Source organism: Anopheles bellator, chromosome 2 (genome assembly GCF_943735745.2).
Source record: "Anopheles bellator chromosome 2, idAnoBellAS_SP24_06.2, whole genome shotgun sequence".
NCBI classification, from domain to species: domain Eukaryota; kingdom Metazoa; phylum Arthropoda; class Insecta; order Diptera; family Culicidae; genus Anopheles; species Anopheles bellator.
In genome coordinates, this window is record NC_071286.1 from 83,134,636 (window position 1) to 83,153,520 (window position 18,885).

An 18,885-nucleotide genomic window follows, 5' to 3' on the forward strand; every position below is an offset into this window, starting at 1 on the left:
TTTGGTTGCTATTGACACGTAACTCATTTCGCTTTCCTCTAATTGCAGGCCAACAAGGCAAAGAAGGAGAAACAGAAGAATGCTGCCGCGGAGAAAGGTAATGCTGGAAGTTGCTTGATGATTCATAGAAAAGCCTGATGCAACACTGCACGATAAAGTGTCAACCTCGAGTGTAAATTATCAATTGTTTTTCTTATTGTAGCTGCTGGAGAAGCGTCCGCGAAGGCAGCAAAGGAGGTGAAAGACAGCCCGGAATTTATCGAGCATCGTATCAAGATCTACGATGAACTGATGGCTCAGTACCGCGAGGAATTGGAAAAGAAGCCGAAAACCCCGATAAAGGTAACACTTCCGGACGGCAAGGTGGTTGAGGGACAGAGTTGGCAGACGACACCGTACGATGTAGCCCGAGGCATCAGCCAGGGGTTAGCCGATAATACCGTAATTTCGCGCGTCAACAACCAGCTGTGGGATCTGGACCGCCCGCTCGAGGGTGACTGTAAACTGCAGCTGCTCAAGTTCGACGATCCCGAGGCGCAAGCCGTCTTCTGGCACAGTTCGGCACACATTCTGGGCGAGGCGATGGAAAACCGTTACGGTGGCCACCTGTGCTATGGGCCGCCGATCGAGAATGGGTTCTACTACGACATGTTTCTCGAGGGTAGTGGCATCTCGAACCAGGACTACGCTCCGCTCGAGTCGGAAGTGAAACGAATCGTGAAGGAGAAGCAACCGTTCGAGCGGCTGGAGATGAAAAAGTCGGATCTGCTGCGCATGTTCGAGTACAACCAGTTCAAGGTTCGCATTCTTAACGAGAAGGTAACAACGGAAACAACAACCGTTTACCGGTGTGGTTCGCTGATTGATCTGTGCCGTGGGCCGCACGTGCGCAACACGGGCAAGGTAAAGGCACTGAAAGTGGTTAAAAACTCATCTACTTACTGGGAGGGTAAAGCGGACGCGGAAACGCTGCAGCGCCTTTACGGAATTTCGTTCCCGGACCCGAAGCAACTGAAAGAATGGGAACGCATTCAGGAAGAGGCCGCCAAAAGGGATCACCGGAAGCTGGGCAAGGAGCAGGAGCTGTTCTTCTTTCACGAGCTGTCCCCGGGATCGTGCTTCTTTCAGCCGAAGGGGGCCTTCATCTATAACGCGCTGATGAACTTTATTCGCGCCGAGTACCGCAAACGTGGTTTCCAGGAGGTTATCTCGCCCAACATGTACAACGCCAAGTTGTGGCAGACGTCGGGCCACTGGCAGCACTACGCCGAGAATATGTTTTCGTTCGAGAGCGAAAAAGAAACGTTCGCACTGAAACCGATGAACTGTCCCGGCCACTGTTTAATCTTCGACCATCGGAACCGATCGTGGCGTGAATTGCCACTGCGGATGGCGGACTTTGGTGTGCTGCATCGAAACGAACTTTCCGGTGCACTGACTGGATTGACACGTGTCCGTCGTTTCCAACAGGACGATGCGCACATCTTCTGCATGCCTGAGCAGATCCGCGAAGAGATTACGGGTTGTTTGGACTTTCTGCGCCACGTTTACACCGTGTTCGGATTCACCTTCAATTTGGTGCTTTCAACGCGTCCTGAAAAGTACCTCGGTGAGGTTGAGGTGTGGAACGAAGCGGAAAAAGCACTGGCCGAGTCGTTGAATAAGTTTGGCGAACCATGGAAAGAGAATCCGGGCGATGGGGCGTTCTATGGACCGAAGATCGACATTACGATCATGGATGCGCTCAAGCGTCACCATCAGTGCGCCACGATTCAGCTCGACTTTCAGTTGCCGATTCGATTCAATCTAAACTATGTCGACGATAACGGCGAGAAGAAGCGCCCGGTCATCATTCACCGTGCGGTACTCGGGTCCGTTGAACGGATGATCGCAATCCTGACGGAGAATTATGCCGGCAAGTGGCCATTCTGGCTATCGCCACGGCAAGTGATGGTGGTTCCGGTGGGTCCGGCGTACGACGAGTACGCTGACAAGGTTCGCCAGAGGTTGCATGACGCTGGTTTTATGGTCGAAGCGGATCTCGACGCGGGCGATACGATGAACAAGAAGATTCGAAACGCCCAACTAGCGCAGTTCAACTTTATTTTAGGTAAGTCGATGGCACTTTAAGCTATTCTTTTAACTTATTCTCGACTATTCCATCCGTATTGCAGTGGTGGGTGATAAGGAACGCAGCTCGGAAACGGTTAATGTTCGCACGCGTGACAATAAGGTTCACGGTGAGGTCACGGTTGATGTGCTGGTGAGCAAGCTTACGAAGCTTCGTGACGAATACGTCCTCGCCGAAGATCAGTTCTAAACGTCCTGCTCAGCCCCCGAGTCTCGGTACTATTCTCCACCAGCGGAAGGAAGCCTAAGAGTCGCCCATAAACATCCTACAATATATCAGCAAACGTTCTTTGCCAGAGGAATACTTCCCATGTCTACTTAAATGCTGCGAAGTGATGGAATACTATTGCTCTATTATTTTTCGAAACCCGTAAATTATTGTTCTTCATGGGAACCACGCTACACAATATTGGATAGAAAGATGGAATAAAGTTTATTCGTAAAACGCAACGGAAGACAGTGTATTTCTGCATCTTTTTGTGAACAATGATAGCATAAAGAATTAAATTTGATGAAAAGAATATTCGAAAACTCATTCAAATTCTCAAAAGGTTGAGCCACCCTATGGCAAGCGAGAGCGAGAAGAAAGTAACGAAGGAGACAGCTAGCGACGGCTTCTCACCGGCTGTCAAGCAGCAGTGTAAACAATAACAAACCGCTATCGTAGAGTGCGGCAAATTTCGAATGAAATATCACAGAACATTCCTCAGTCTGTTCCGAGCGGTTGCAAACGAGTGATTTCTAATGCTTAAACATTGCGGGTAACATATATTAATAGAAAAATAGGTACGCTTCACTTCGAGAAAAATGTATTCAATCATTCACTCGGCCGTCCTAAGCGCAGTGCTGTTCGTGGCTATACCTCATTCTTCGGTCGCGTTAAGTGCGTTTCTTTCCGTCGCCATTCATAACAGTGGCTTCCATCGGTAAGTAAGAATCGATAAACGAATAATGGTTAATCTCGTAAAATGGTCTCGATGCAACGTTTCGTTCTTCCCCCTCGCGCCCAGTGACATAAATTATAGCCTTCGGTTCGGCGGCATCGGACGAATGTCTTGCGACATGCTGATCGTACAATATCTGCCCTCCTCGATCTACGTTAACACCGATCAGCTGATCGATTTAAAGCGCTTCAATAAGATCAGCAGCTACGTGCCGCTGTACGTGGATGTGGAGAAACCCACCGGCAAGTCGGAGCCGTTCACCGTGTACCTCTACGAAACGCTACGCCGTGAAGTCAACATTACTTTGCCGATTCATTTCCGCTATCACGACCCATCAGAGCGAAAGTATGCGACGGCAGAGGCCACGTTCCTTATCGACACTTGAAATAACAACCACCGTATTTTCCAGATTTGAACGCATTCAAGTGGAGAGCCCCACGGTGTACGTGCAGTGCCGTAACGTGCAATCGAGCAAACATCCCCCACGGACGTTGGGCACGGCGAGGCTGCCCTGCGCAAGCAGCTCCGACATCGAGGACTACGATAAACTGGCACACGCGGCCCTGTGCGAGTGGGAGGAGTTGGAGTTTAATGTAAGTGACACTGGCGAAGCATCGGGCGTACTTTATAGACGAATGTCTGTTTTGTTAGAATTTACCAACAGTGATCAGTGTGCTGATACCGATCGGGAATAGCCGCTCGTATCGTTTCGTCCTACCGGCAACGATTGTTGTCAGCTGGATCGGCAGCATGTACCTGATCTACGTGATCCTCAAAGTAGGACGAAAGGTGAACAAAAAGTTACTCTGAAGGAGGAGACCTCAGGAACAAAACGACCACAACGATCTCAACCCGCTGCTTTGCTTCTTTTTGCACAAACAAAACCAGTGGCGCTTTTTTACTGTTGTTTTTATTATTAACGATTCATAAATATAGGCCACGGTTCTTTTTCCTCCGCTTTTTTCACCAACCTGCCTGGTGAAAGCAGGAGGAAAAACAATAAATGCCACTCTGTGCTAAAAACACGCATGCAGCGCGGTAAGTTTCTTTTTGTTTTGATAGGGCTTCTATTCCCATCTCGATATTCTCGATAGCGTAGTAAGCTCTGGTACGCCCAGTTTTTCTGCATCCGATTTGAATTGACAGTTAGCATGTCTGCTTTTTCAACTCCTTAAAGCTCTCCATAATCTAATGGAGAGCTAATCTAATCTAATCTAATCTCTTATGTATGACTACCATAAGAAAACAACGAACATTCCAACTATCCTGCGTTTCCGTACCGTTTCCGACGGGACTAGACAGGACCACACACAAACACACATAGTCAGAAACAACAACTAATCACTGTGATTTGGGTTGCTGGCTCTTCGCGTAGTATCAGAGTCTGGGAAAGATATGAGAACAAATGAGAACACCGCAAAACTTGGGATACACGCATATTTGCTAGCGACTTACCGTTTGCGTTCGTTTGCGAATGAGGGATGGGTGATTCGGGTTCATTCCACGACTGAATGTCCGCCTTGCCGAAGATGAGGAACGTCAGATTACCGAAAAAGTAGATACCGGCCGCAATATAAAACACCCAACGCCACTGTATCGGATCGCTCTGTTGAGAAATTAAAAGGATAAATTTATAAATTTCGGCACTTGACAGCACAATCAGTGTGCCAACGATCCTTACCGCATCCGTTATCACCTCTCCGACGATGAGCGGCGCAATTATGGACATAACGTTGGCAGCGCAGTTCGTAATTCCCATCATCGTGCCAGCATGATTTGGTGCCAGATCGATGTGATTCACCTGGAAGCCCAAATAGGTGGCCGAATTGATACCGACCGCTAGCGTCAGCAGAACGACCGCCAAGTCTGAGCTTCCCTTCGGAACGAATGCCAGACCTAGCAGAGCCGCCATCGGGATCCAAAGGCCGATCGTATTGAACAGCTTTCGACCAGCGACCCGCGTCAGATAGTTGCGATTTATGAGGAAATCAGATATCGGACTGAAGACGAAGCTCAACATCCACATCACAAGGTACGGTAGGGAAGAAAGCAGAGCGTTCTTCTTAATGTCCTTCTCTAGCACCTCCTTCATGTAGGTCGGCATTTCGGTGAGCAACGTCCAGAAGCCCCAGTTGTGGGCACTGTGTGCGATCGTCAGCGCAATCATCGGTGCCGATGTGAAGATCGCCAACCATGGCGTCACAATGCGTCGGTTGTGATCCTGCGATCCGAGCGAACTCTCGATAAACTCGCGCTCCTCAGGAGCGATGCCTCGGTACTCGGACGGAGAGTTGCAACCGTAAAAGAACCACGCCACCGACCAGATCAGTCCAACGGCGCCGGAAAGGTAGAAGATGCCAGGCCACCCGAGAGAGGACGATGCCAGAACACCGCTAATGGCCAGCATCAACACCGTACCGAATTGTGCGCCCGCATAGCTCAGTGTTCCGAGCCGACCACGCTCCGAGGCCGGTGCCCAGCGTGACAGCATCGTGTGAGTCGAGGGGAAAATGAAACCCTGAGAAAGTCCCTGAATCACACGCAGTGCAATGACGGCCTGCAAAGGATTGGACGAGACAGTAGATCAATTTGTGTAAACGGATTACGGCTCACCACGAACTCACCTTCGCGTTGCCAACGTTGGCACAAACCGGTGTTAGGACAGCTAGCGCTGAGCAGATGCCCACCGAGAGCAGGAGCAGAATCTTTGGCCCGAAACGCTGGGCCAACTGACCGGCCGGGATCTGCGTGACCACGTAGCCCCAGAAGAAGCTGCTCAGAATCAGTGACTTTGTGCGCTCGTCCCAGTCGAACTCTTCAAAGTCCTTGTTGGCGGCGTGCCGATCGACCATTGCCACGATGGCGACCGAAAGATTAACGCGCAACGCGTACGCCACCGTGAGCCCGAAGAAGAGTAGCAACGTCTGTACATGGCGCGCACCGAACCCGCTCGCTAGAAAGGACAAGAAGTAATGGTAGATGTTTAAATTTAAGTTTAAAAATTCAACAAATGGCCCATAAACCCATACGTTGTTGTGGAGTGCCAATCGGGCGGTACTGGTGGTGCCTCGTTCGCCAGCAGCAGCACCATTCGAGAGGCATTCTTTCTGCTGTTCCGAGGTTCAATCAGAAAGCAACGGATTTTGCACGGCGCGTCGCCTTTGTTGCCGTTACAAGGCGTTACGGTGGTTATTGTGATGATAACGGCTGAAGCGCATCTCGTTCCACACAGCTGTGAGATAAACGGGCTTGCAAGTGGCCAAACCCGTATCATTGCAGCCGCCCCGTACGGTTGAATGTTTCCATCGGTGAGAGATCAAGAAAAATGACGATCACCCCCGAATCGCGAACAAAGAAACAGCGCACGATTTGCTGACGTTGCCGGAGAATCGGCTCCGATACACACTATTCACTCTTGCTGGTCAGGAAAATGAGATCGTAACGAGCTTCTTTTCGTTTCGCATATTTCGAATGCAAACAACTGCAGGATTAAATTGTGAATACGGCCACAGAAAAGCCATTCACGGAACTGCAAATCACCGAGTAACGCGCTCTGGACTGACCAGCAGAACTGCTGAGGCTTCGCCGGAAAAGAGAAATCGAGACACAACAAACGCGAGAGAGGCCAGTGCCTTCTCTCTCAGCGCATGGGTTGAAAAAACATGTAAACATCGACACCACCACGCACGCGGTTTGCGCTTGACGCCGCCGGAACGTGGCTTGTTGGCCGCGACAGTTGCAACGCCGAGAATGTGCTAATTCCCGAGCCAAAGCTAATTCTCGATTTGATATTATCACCGTGGGAAGTAGAGCATACGAGTATTGATCGTAATTATCTCTTCTTGGATAATAGCCAATGGTGGCGGCTGCTAATCTGATTATCACTTCCCAAAGCAATTGCGATCAAATATGACACTTTAATTGCAACAATTAAGTTCGTTGTTTCGCTACATTTGTTCCATTATCATTGCTTTCTTTGTCACCGGAATTGTTCATGGTCACCCCGAAGGCGTAAGCGCCTGAACTAATTCTTGAACGATTTCAGGTTGGTCCTCGGTGCGTGAATTAGCCAACAGATAATGGCGAAGGGCCACCGAATCTAATCACATAATTCACGCATGCAAGATCGGAACATAGCGCCGCAAAACCCCCCGGCACCGAAGGTTCTGCGCTGCACAGTCGCTGCGCACGATCAAACACCCCGCGAGAGAGACCACGAACTGCGTGCATTTTCTAAATGGCTTAGAATTAAACAAAATTTTCGCACCACAGCGTGTTCAATGCAAACGTGTCTCTTGCTTGCCCTCTCGCACCTGGTGCCCGGTCTCGCACTTTGCATATATTGCATCCGATGCTTATCTGTGCGAACTCGTTTGACCGATTATTTTGTTAAATATCCTTCAGCCTATGCACCTCCGTTGGGTTGGATAAATTATGTCAATTTTCCATCAAACACCACCCAGTGGAGGCTGCCCGCTGGTGAGACAACAGTTGAAAAAGTGTCGTATTTTAACGCCTTTGTGCATTAAAGCACGTGGCCCACCTGGCACCGGAATCGGAAACGCGATGCTTTGACTCGTTTCATTCATACGTTTGATTTTCTCGCTCTCTCTCTCTCTCTTTCTCCGGGGCTAGTCCGTTAGCCACTGCCACGGTACGATTAATCGCGATGAATACACTATTTTCCACCTGCACCCCGAACCCGATTGCAAGTGCTTCCGGATTTCATCATCCCGCCCTGTCGTATAGGTACATAACTCTGATATTTTCCCGTCCGAGATGGCAAAAAAATACCAACAACAATGGAGCGTGATTTTGTGCAATTTTTTTACTGCTCGGCTTTACTACCGCGAAGTGAATCGGAGACGGTTTTTTTACGATTCTACGCAAATACTATTTTATCCAGCACTTTTCCAGTACACTTTAGCCGCGATTTGGTTCGATTGTGCCTACAAGTGCACCCAATTACCTTCATCTCTACGATTCTTGGCCATAGTAAAAAGCGGCTGGAAACTGTCGCACTAAAATGCACCGGCCACACTAGCAATGCTGCTTCGCTGACCCGTTTTCTAACGCCGACTGAACGTAGACTTCCATCAATCACCTAGCTAGTATTACATCACCACCGTTCGATAGAGATAACCAACCGGTGAGTGGAGAAAAGACTTCACTTCTGGTCACTTCTGTTTACCACCAAAATCAAACTGCAAACAAATTGACCGCTTCGGAGCGTAAAAGGCCCTCCGATAAGCGACCCAGCAGCTTCACATCAATAGCGCTCGTGCCAATGATAGTGAACTTGTAACACTCCGGAACTTCCATCGATGGCGGTTGGATGGCGAGTTTAGTGAAAAATCGAGCTGGTCATCGGTGCTCCTTTAGTTAAGTGTTTTTGTTTGGCTCTGTTTGTGAAACGTGACCGATCAACGCGATGCCAATTCTTTTCTGCCCTCTCGATGCCCTAACTGATAACCGACCTCCCCCCGGGGGGGCTAAAGTAAACAAAATATCGAACCACTAGCTACCGCTCAGTTAGTGTCCTCAGTGTTTAGTGAGTGACCTAAGCGAATTGTAGGGCAAAATGGCTACCCTCAAGGATTTCCTGTCCATCGGGAAGGTCAATTCGGACCATAGGAAATTTACTACAAATCCAAAACTGACCCTACGAGAAGGGTCCCGAATTTTACGAATAATTCAACGGTAACCTACGAGTACTGGCAATCACGTACGGGTTTTCGACACTCGCATCGGTTCTGCGGTTCAACGCTTTGTAAATGTATGCCTCACGGACATTAGTGACATGAATGGGTATCTGATCGATCACGATGGCTGCCGATGGCCGGAAGTACAGACCGGTCGCGAACCGTCGTTCGATTGGGCCCCGGAACGTGACACGCTGTTTGTCCGACTTTTAGGACAATCAGTGTCGACCGATCACCGCACCGAGGGTGACTCGATGCGGTACCGTCGAAGACGAACATTCCATTTGCATATAGAAATGCTCGGTGACGTAGGGAAATAAATTCTTCAACGGTGACCGCGGTGGCACGTAGTCCCAGGGACGTGACGTGTTGCCCTCCACGTGAGGGCAATGATTCGGACGTACGGAACAAACGGAAGCTCAAGAACATCGGTCGGCTTATCGGAACGCCATAGCGGTTCTGTCCTCGGGTGTTGTCGTGGTTGTCGTCCGATAGCTAAACTCTAGGCTAATGGGCTGATAGCGATGATCGTCCTGCTGATAACTGTACGCCGGCAAGTAGTGGGCTTACGGTACGAGGCTTCGGATGTGCAACTAATTGATTGTCTCGACCGGGCGAACCGCGACCGTGAGCCGTTTATCTTTACGATGGCCACATATTGACCGCGATTGAACGCATGGGCTAGAATTTGCACGTACGATCGCCGACTAGAAATGCCAGCAAGACGTACGAAAGGAGGTTATCAGTGGCCATCGCGGACCAGGTCAATCCTGTTGATCAATGTTAGCAATCTAGATCGAGCGGATCGAGACTCCGTCCGGGCCAATTTGATAACGTTTCTGAGAATGTGTTTGATTTAATAACCTTTTGCACTTCAACGCCAGCGCCAAGTCAACGTTGTTTCCTGTTTGTAACTAAAAATCTAAAAATACTCAACTGTAAAAGTAGTGAACACTAAACTAAGATTGTCCACGTCAACGCCAGTTGCAAACGGGTTGTCTTCCTAGCTCTAATCACGCCAATTGCACTTCCCTTTCAAATCCCACCCGCGATTGTACTTTTGTAGCTCCCAGCCTTCGGTGACAGGGTTAAAATTAATACTTTGCCATTTGAGCAGTCTTAATCCTTCTCCGGTTCAAAATCGACCGATCGGGTTCTATTGTGCGATGGAATGTGGCCGCTACCGTCATCATTAGCTGGTTTGCATGCCGCACGTGTAAAACTTCACATAAACCTCAAATCAATCACGGCGGATAGCTTCTCCAGGGGAGGGCGGTCTACACGGCGACATTTTTCGCCGACGGCTTACGCGGATCATCAATCAGAGACCGGGTACCGTTTAGCTCACCGGAACCGCTCAGAAAACCAGCGGCGGATGGGATGAAAGGGGGCCGCGCTCGATCACGTTAATGAAGATCTTCCTGATCTGACACATCACGGTGCAGTGGAGATCGTGAGCCGTGACACGACGCTGAAGCTCATGCTAGCCCAGCCAAGATGTCGCTTCAACCAGACGACGGTTGTGAGATGTTTTATTCTCGTCTTTCAACAGCTATACTTGCGCCGGTCACGAGAACTTCCTTCCGTGGAGCATCACACGACCGACCGAGCGCAGGCTTACGCTGTCGCGATGCCCTCCCAAACCGGTAACCGGTCACAATCGGACATGATGTCGTGGAGGCCAGGGTTACGCTGTCGTTTCGAGGAAGCACTGCCCTGGCCAAAGTGATCAATTTGCACAAGGGGCACACGGACCAGCGCTCGGAAAGGATGTACCACACACTCGAACCGCCTTGATGGGGTCGTGCGCTCGCGTGGCCGAAGATCTAGGAGCTGTTCTCCGCCACGCATCTCCGCTCCGGAAGCCTTCGGAAGCGCTCGTGGCACAAAAATAGAAGCACAAAACACCATCGGCATAGCCACACAAACTCGTTTTGTTTACAAACAACTACACCTGACGCCGTTTCCCGGTTGGCGGTTGGCGGAATAAGCAAATTCGGAACCAATCGACGGAATTCCTTGTCGTGTGCCGTTCGATTGCCTTCACCTTTTCAGCCAGAGGGGCGAAAGTTGCTGGCGAGTCGAGCGTGAGTTCGTGCCTTTTTTGCTCGCCATTTGCGGTTCGCCGTTCTTGTGGCCCCGCTCTCCGGGCCGCTTTTGCGTAGGGGTTGCGACGGAATTCGATTGAGGCTGTGGTTTGGTTTCGGTCCTGTTGGTGATTTTGTCCTTCCTGCGGCGATAGAGAGCGAGAGCGAGGGGGCGCCCGCATCGAACCCACCGAAGTGCGTTAACACCTGCTGTCCAGCTCCCAAGGACGGTCAAGGTTTTGGAAAGGATTTTTGCGCTGTGCCACTGGGCGGCGGAAGCGTAAGCGTAAAAATGCGCTCCAGTACCGAGGGTAAGATAACAAAACATGCGGAAGCACGGGATCGCGAAGCAAAATTTGTGCAGAACTCCAGAAGAGCAATAACTTATCGCCACGCAGCGTAGAACACCGTCGGACACGGTCCGACGGTTGGGGTGACTGGCGCGAGAAGGTCAAGTAAGGGAATGTAGGACTCGTGCCCGGAAGAACACTCATTAAGTGAACATCTAATCTCCATGCACCCAATTATCCACTTTGTACAAGTAATTACACGCGTTTTGATAACTTCCTTAAATGAGCATGAAATTGGAAATTTTGTTAAACAGCAACGGCGCTGGATCGATCGTTAAGTAATCAGCAATCGAGCTCTCGCTGGGTTCGGAAATAAGGCCGGGTAAAACATCGAGGGCACTTCAAAATGTTACCAATGTTTACCCTTCGCTTGTGACACAAGCGGCCCGTTCGATTAAATTTCCTGAATTACTGGGCACACGTCCACGCTGGGCGCTGTTATCGACCTTACTACGACGCACATGGACGAGTTTCCCTACTTACGAGATTTGCCTTCGCCACTGTACGATTTCATCTGCTCCAAATCCTTGGTCGTGCCGTTGGACACCTCCGACGGTTTCCCGTCTCCCGTGGCGTTGTTGTCTGAGCCCATTGCTTCGTTTCGTGCGTGTTTCAAGCGCAAGAGTTTTAAAGTTGAAAATAACACTCTACAGGCGCGTGATGATGGCGGCTACCGTGTGATTCTAGGTTGTTTGCACCATTATACACTACGGCGCACAGTTTCTAGTAGTTGCTTGCGCGGAGGATCACGGATCCGAAACCGGATCGTCTCGGTGGGAACACTTCGGGAACTTCGAACCGTGCACTAGACGCCCAACTTTAGCACCTCAGCACTGGATGGAGGCACCCGATAGAATGCAGAAACAATCGATCGTTAGTGCCTGATAAAGCGTGAAATGGCGGACCCCACTGGACACATGATCTCCTCCACGCCGCTCGCTGCTACGCGCTCTTTCGCGCACACACGCGTCCACACTGTTGCGTATGCTTGCGCGCCTAGATCAGCTGGCTATTGACTACCGAGAGCGTTCGGTTTTCGAACCGAGCGAAACCGAACCATGTTATTGGTGTAGCGCCATTGTTTACCGGGGAGAGAGGGGGGACTGGCCACTTAGCTAGTATACTAGCGCGAGGGAACCACTTTCGTTCAATCAGGTCGTTCGAGGGCCTACCGGCGAGCTTATCGATCGACCCCTTCTGCGTTCCTTATGCACCGGCCGACTAGGACACAGCACGGTGCATCGGTCGCCGTTATCTGGGCCAGGGCGAGAGGGAAGCTTATCAATGGGTCCTACCGGTTCGAACACGTACATTCTGCCTGCGCTCTGCTCAGCCGCGTAACGGCTCTGACGTCAGAGATCGAGTGTCCTGGTGGACATCCCACAGCGTTTTGGGGCAGGAGAGAAAACAGAAAGGAAAGCGGAAGTGATCACTCCAGGAGTGTATGATCCGCTCGCAATTGCGCTTGATTCGTTTAATCGTTTCCGCGGCGCTGACCGCTGCGTTGCTCGCCACGTGAGAAAGTTTCTCAGCCTATTAGTCCCGCCTCGCGCGACCGCGTACAACACAATCGTCCAACGGTGGGAAAGCCGGATGAGAAAGGCTGTCCCAGTGGGTTGTTCCGAGTTACTATCAGGATGCCGTGTGCCTTAGACACATCGCTGGGCAATAATAATGACAGTGTAGTATGGGATGGGTCAGAATTAAGGAAACGCGGTAGCGCTCCATAAATGTGCTGCTTAATGTCAATCCGATTCTCAAGTACGTCCAGTTACATCAGGCGTACGGCGGCAGGCAACTTCGACACATAGGCCCGCACGGCGCACGTGAGTAGCCATATATTCAGCGCGAAGTGTTCAACGATGATTTTTAAGTGAATATTAATTAGATTGGCACACTGGCAATGAAGCGGTCGTCGGGTTATGGCCAAACGCGGATGCTTTGGATTATGCCACATCTCTTTCTCCTGCAAGTATCGGACAGTATTCGGTGTCCTTTGTGAAGTATTTTTTATTAGACTTTTTTCCTTACTATGGTTAAATTTTTAAATCGCGTCCACTGAGCGATATTCGTTTGCGATCAAGAAGGATCAGTGATTGTTCGATCTGTAAAATTGTAGAAAATCGATTCGCTCCTGGAACCTCTGGTGCGCGAGGAATGGAATCATTTCCGAAATGACTGTTGTAAATGCCACAATGAATCAGTGTCCTCAGTCACCCCCAAAGTACTCGCGCATTCCAGGTGCTTGAACATAATGCCACAAACGACCACGCGTTCACGGGGATAGCGGCTGATTTTTGGAGCGCAATGAATGGATCGGAAGTGAAGATACTACCTGTGGTTAAACTTGACTGATAATAAGCATGTCAAAAAAGCAAAGAGCAAAATACACCGTTTGGTTGTTCATGATGTTTGAGAGTCAGTTCGAAGAGGAACTTATAAAGCAGGTGGTACTTCAAACTGAATTGAAACCATTCAAACTACTGTTTACAGTACAAACACATAACAGCGTAAGACCTGTACGACAGAGCTATGATGCGCCATTAACACGTGGATTGCACGACGTGCGTTTCTTAACAACTAACTTGATAAAATGATAAAATAATAACATGCAATTGAAACACTTTGGGCAACTCCATTAGCAATTTTGTAAAGGACCTTTCGTACTAAACTTCCTTCTCAACAGTTTCCTGTTCATGTTTTCGAACAGAATTCGTTTTGCTATTCGGAAACGTTATTTGATTTAAGTTTTACCACGTTTTTAAGTGGAACCAACGCGCGAAAACAAACGGAATATTCCCCAAAAGAAGGAAGTTCGCGGGGCAATTACAACGCGAAATTCCCTTTTCGCTGTGCGATGTTTACGCCGCATTCCGTTGCTGCAGGGAGAAGAAAACACATTTTGACACGCTGCGAGTCAGAGCTGTCAGTTGCTGTCAGAGTGAGCGAAGCAAGTTCGTTTTGTAAAATACCCTTAGACGGGAAATCGCGTCAATTTTCGCGAGTACTATCACTGATTAGCCATTAGGTGCATTTCGCCTGCAACAGCTTGTTTCGGGAAGCTGCGCGCCCAGTTGTCCATCCTCGTGCCCAACCCACCAACGAGCTGTTCCACTCGTTGCCTGTCGACACGACAAAACAAGTCCCCGACACCGAACTTCCTAGGGCGGATTCCCACTGCTGTGTAAGTGTTTGTTCCAGTTTTTCCTGTCCATTGTTATGCTTGGTTCGATGATTCATTGACAGTGATTTTGCAACCAAACTGAAAACAAAACAGCATCAAGGCCCTTTCGCAGTGACCGGTGCCCGCGATAAAGATAAAGGCCATCAGGGGCAGCACCGCGAACAAAGATTACAATTCTCTTCTGTTTTCTTCGTACTCTTTGTTGTTCGCTCGTTCTTCCGGTGTCAGTCAGTGACACGCTCACTCGCCGCGTAATTGGCCTGCGTACATTGTGTGTTGCATTTCGCGTTTCGTCGTCATCATCAGCAACATAACCGCCGAGAGCATATCAGATGGCGGCCGAGATAAAACCAGCGCCGAGAAGTGCGAACGACCGCTTCAGCACCACCAAAAAGCCCGAACTGCTCAGCAAACTCGAAGGTTGCAATGATGACGTGAACGCGGCGCTGCTCATTCCGGGCGAAGACGGTGTTATCAGTGTTTGTGATGGCAAGTAAGTGTTCTAATTGAATTGTGTCTCCCGTACATGCAGCAGACGTAATACTACCGTAGGCCGCGGAATCGATTGATTGATTCTTCGCAATCTGTTGCGCGCCTCCCCCCTGCACACGGTTTGCGATCGATTCACCGTTTCCCTCCACTTCCAGAACGATACGAGTTTGGCAGAAGCGCGACTCGGGTCAATACTGGCCCTCAATCTGCCAGTATATGCCGTCCGGCTGTACCTCGCTCTGCTACACAGCGGAAACGCGCACTTTGTTTATTGGGCAAGAGAATGGGACCATCTCGCAGTTTACGCTGTCCGACGATTGCAACCGGTTAACGCCAATCCGGGAGTACTTGGCCCACCAGGCACGCATCACGAATGTCACATTCGCCAAGCACACCGGCTGGATCCTGTCCGCGGGCAGGGATAAGTTCTTCGCTTATCACAGCACCGAGACAGGAGAAAGGATCGGCTGCTACACGTTCGAGGCGATGTGTACCGCTATGCAGTAAGTTGCCGGTCGCAGGAAGCTCCCATCTTAAATAGGCGAGGGTGCAATGTTTGGCTAAATTCTTAACTGAAATTTCTTACCTTCCCTCGAAGGTATGATGCCTTATCGAAGTACGTGTTCGTCGGGGACTACAGTGGGCAAATAACGATGCTCAAACTGAGTGGTACTGGTGCAACGATGGTAACGACGATGAAAGGTCACTCGGGTTCGGTGCGTTCGTTGTACTGGGCCGAAGGACCACAGCTATTGTTCAGCGGTTCGCAGGATCAATCGGTCATTGTTTGGGATGTTGGTGGCAAGCGCGGCACGACCTATGAGCTGCACGGACACAAGTACGTTCGGACCCCGATCATCCTAGGATTGTGCTCATTTTGAACCGGCTCTTTCCCGTTTTCAACAGCAATAAGGTTTCGGCACTTTCGTACGGTTCCAACACCCAGCAGCTGATATCGGCTGGCGAAGATTCGGTGATCGTGTTCTGGGAGATGAACGCAATGCGGAAGGTAACACCGGACTGGGTCGAATCCGACACCTGCCAGCTGTGTACGCGGGCGTTCTTCTGGAATTTGCGAGCCATGATCGACCAGAAACAGATCGGCATTCGGCAGCACCATTGCCGTTACTGCGGCAAAGCAGTGTGCGACAAGTGTTCAACCAATCGGATTAACATACCGATCATGGGATTCGAGTTTGACGTGCGCGTTTGCGAGCACTGTCATCAGCGATTGAAGAGCGAAGAGTAAGTGCCTCAAACAATGACCAGCGTCCTTGCGCTTCGCTTCTACTTCTCTTACCTTGTTTTGCAGGCGACCCTCATTGGCAACATTCCACGATGCCAAACACAGTATCGTTGCCATGGATCTGGACGAACCTCGGAAAAGATTGCTCACCGTTGGACAAGATCGTATCATCAAAATTTGGGACCTGTCCTCCATCTGGGGTTAGTAGTGACGGAACAGCCGTAACTGGGATGCGTGGCGTGAGGTAAAACCGTAAGTGTAAAACCAAAACGATAAGGAAAGAAGGATCTGCGGAACCCGTGGTGGCTAGACCGATTCGGTACATAACGACAGGCGATAGAAACCAACCTGAAAATGCGCCAGGCGGCCGGGTTGGCGTCCCTTAGCTAGAGAGTTACTTGTAACACCACTGATTGTTATTCGGGCGATTCACTTTCCTTATTCCATCATCACAACACAGGAAACTGTTCTGCAATCTTTTCTTGCAGCTCCCCTTTCTTTGACAAAGATACTGTGTTTCCGATCTACATGTACTGGTGTTGTCGATCACCACCCCAAGCCAAATGACACTCGCAATATCCCGGAGGCCAAATCGCAAAAATTGACACCCTGGTACTGGTACGCGAGAGGATTAGTGTGCAGAATATTTAGGTTTCGTCCCATTTCGTTAAATAGTACCTAAGGGCTACTGAAGGGAAACGAACGTCCGAGGCCTAATCGCGGTGTCTACGCTTTGCGTTTTTGGTAGACCAATCGACGCAAACAATTCGAGTTGACGACTTGAAACAAAACGCCCCTTCAGATGGGAATTAGATCTGTGCTACAAAAAAAAACTAACAAACGAATAACTGTTGTCGGTGCTTTTAATGTTTCCTTGTATTCTCAACGCCTTATTTTCGGTTCATTGTTCCGTGCGGCAACTTGGTTAACAGAGCAGAAAAAACAATGTCTGTGGCAAAAGCGGCGATCAAAATTCCATGCAACAGAGCGAAATTACGAAGAAACACTTTGCATCTTCGAGACTAAGAGAAGTAAAATCATTCAAAAAATGAATAGCATTAGCGTGTCGGGAACGGCGGACAGATAAGTTAAGAGAGAGAGAGAGGAGCGATATGAAAATTGTAAATTGTAATCGTAAAAATAGTTCACCGTGGGGGAAAGATATATTGTTAAATTTAATAATACAAATTAATCACGAAAATGAACTGCCTCGAATTATGCTTAGAAAACGTTCTGTTCCTGCTTCGTAGGTTTCTTAAACAATCGTTAAAGCGATCGGTGCGGAAACAAGAGCAAGATCACGGAACAAATCTTCACTGCGACTGCCTTTCGTTGGAGATATCGCTTGATCGTATTGTGTCCGATCATGTCGCTTCGTATTGTTCCGATCATGTCAATAGCTTTAAGAATCTCTCCGAAACAAGGCGCCTTCACCTACCACGATCCACCACTTCCTTCACCTACCACGATCACCTGGAGTACCTTCAACCCGCTGCAGTAACAAATTCAGAGTATTCCGTACACTTTCCCTTTATCATCGGTAGAGGGGATTTTGGAAAAATTAGTTAATTATGTTGCTAATGCGCGAACATTTTGAAGATTTTGGTGCAGATCATTTTTTTTACATGAAGTATTTTTTATTTGTTCTCTCATCATTGCGTTTATCCTCTCATCAGTACTTTACGTCCCAATACGGTTTACAATGGGCTTATGTTCTTTCCGTAGGTTGCCCTATTACCGTAGCCGTAGTCGTCCTCCAGCGGAAGATCTCTGGGAAGGTCAATATCCACTCCATTGAACCATGGCACAACTCCCTGCAGTTCGCCTACTTTGCGGTGTTCCGGCTGCAGATGAACATTCGCTTCCAATCGTCCCTCATTCTGATCCACGGGATGCATGTCGGACTCTTCGTTATCTGGGTCGAGCTCCTCCGTGGCCTTCGTTTCGGGTTCGGGTTCGGCTAAATCTTCAATCCGTCCGCTGTCCTTCACACCTTCATCGGTCGCAGTTTCCCCTTCCTTCTCTTGCGGGTCCTCGTTCTTTTCCGCGAAAGGGCTCACGGTATCCACACGGCCGTTCACATCTTCGAGTCGTCCGTATTTGAAGAAGGACAGCTTAAGTTCACGCACCTTTTCCTCGAGATCCCTGATTACCGCATTGATGCGAGGAGCCAACGTTTCGACCTCAGTACTCTGCACAACCGTTGCAGAACCCGCCGATCCGTGGTGATGATGGTAGTGGTGTTTGTGGTGATAGTGATCTGGGTTGTGGTGGTGTTTGTGGTGATCGTGATATCGGAGATGGTTATGAGCCGCAGGTCTTGGGGTTACAGGAACCGGGGTTGTAGGCGCCAGGGTTGTAGGAGCTAGGGTTGTAGGCACCGGCGTGGCAGGCAAAACAGCACTCAGTCCCTTCGTAAGCTTTAGCGAATGAAGGGCGTGGACCTTGGGCGGCAAGGTGGTGGTGGTTATCGGGATTACAGGAATAGTAGTTCGCTGGGTGGTGGTGGTGGATGGCACCTTCTTAGGGCACGGTGTTGTCGGGCCGGCATACTGGTAACTCGGATAGTACGGCTTCACCCGTTCCGAACTGTCATCATAACTCCAGGCCGGAAGGCTTTCCACCGGCTGCCACTGCACGTTGTCCCACGCTGGCGGCCCAGACGGATAGTACGAATACGTTGGCTCAGGATTAGGATTGATGACCGGTTGATAATCAACCGGTGCGTAGTAGTTCACCGGAGGCTGCGA

The 18,885-nt window shown here is 49.7% G+C and overlaps 4 protein-coding genes across 9 annotated transcripts in view; 3 read left to right on the forward strand and 1 right to left on the reverse strand.

Annotated features, from left to right (window-relative positions):
- Nucleotides 1-2,584, forward strand: part of LOC131208204 (threonine--tRNA ligase 1, cytoplasmic) — a 13,268-nt gene extending 10,684 nt beyond the window's left edge. Inside the window, exons 2-4 of the mRNA XM_058200856.1 lie at nt 49-97; nt 203-2,110; nt 2,175-2,584. Coding sequence (XP_058056839.1) covers nt 49-97; nt 203-2,110; nt 2,175-2,320 — 2,103 coding nt within the window. The 3' untranslated portion in view covers nt 2,321-2,584. The remainder of the gene's footprint in view (nt 1-48; nt 98-202; nt 2,111-2,174) is intronic.
- LOC131211847 (putative inorganic phosphate cotransporter) lies at nt 2,191-12,319 on the reverse strand. 3 transcript variants are annotated; one of them, XM_058205489.1, is made up of 5 exons: nt 6,104-6,461; nt 5,699-6,027; nt 4,756-5,631; nt 4,530-4,680; nt 2,191-4,458 (listed from the first exon to the last, which is right to left on the reverse strand). In XM_058205489.1, exons 1-5 carry the CDS (start codon nt 6,174-6,176, stop codon nt 4,412-4,414), a joined length of 1,476 nt encoding a protein of 491 aa, XP_058061472.1. In that variant the 5' UTR covers nt 6,177-6,461; the 3' UTR covers nt 2,191-4,411. The 3 variants fall into 3 exon arrangements, with proteins under 3 accessions (XP_058061472.1, XP_058061473.1, XP_058061471.1); XM_058205490.1 differs by lacking the exon at nt 6,104-6,461 and adding an exon at nt 8,044-8,396 and having other exon boundaries at nt 2,192-4,458; XM_058205488.1 differs by lacking the exon at nt 6,104-6,461 and adding an exon at nt 11,697-12,319 and having other exon boundaries at nt 2,193-4,458.
- On the forward strand, nt 2,811-4,219 carry LOC131211848 (phosphatidylinositol-glycan biosynthesis class X protein). Its single transcript, XM_058205491.1, has 4 exons — nt 2,811-3,056; nt 3,141-3,419; nt 3,484-3,667; nt 3,726-4,219. The coding sequence occupies exons 1-4, from the start codon at nt 2,938-2,940 to the stop codon at nt 3,882-3,884; spliced, it is 741 nt and encodes a 246-aa protein (XP_058061474.1). The 5' UTR covers nt 2,811-2,937; the 3' UTR covers nt 3,885-4,219.
- Nucleotides 12,320-14,182: 1,863 nt separating the features above from the next.
- LOC131208813 (WD repeat and FYVE domain-containing protein 2) lies at nt 14,183-17,317 on the forward strand. Of its 4 annotated transcripts, none has more exons than XM_058201713.1 (6): nt 14,183-14,890; nt 15,045-15,392; nt 15,488-15,727; nt 15,796-16,134; nt 16,202-16,387; nt 16,624-17,317. In XM_058201713.1, exons 1-5 carry the CDS (start codon nt 14,730-14,732, stop codon nt 16,338-16,340), a joined length of 1,227 nt encoding a protein of 408 aa, XP_058057696.1. In that variant the 5' UTR covers nt 14,183-14,729; the 3' UTR covers nt 16,341-16,387; nt 16,624-17,317. The 4 variants fall into 4 exon arrangements, with proteins under 4 accessions (XP_058057696.1, XP_058057692.1, XP_058057695.1 ...); XM_058201709.1 differs by having other exon boundaries at nt 14,183-14,397; nt 14,460-14,890; nt 16,202-17,317; XM_058201712.1 differs by having other exon boundaries at nt 14,183-14,397; nt 14,491-14,890; nt 16,202-17,317.
- Nucleotides 17,318-18,885: the final 1,568 nt, after the last annotated feature.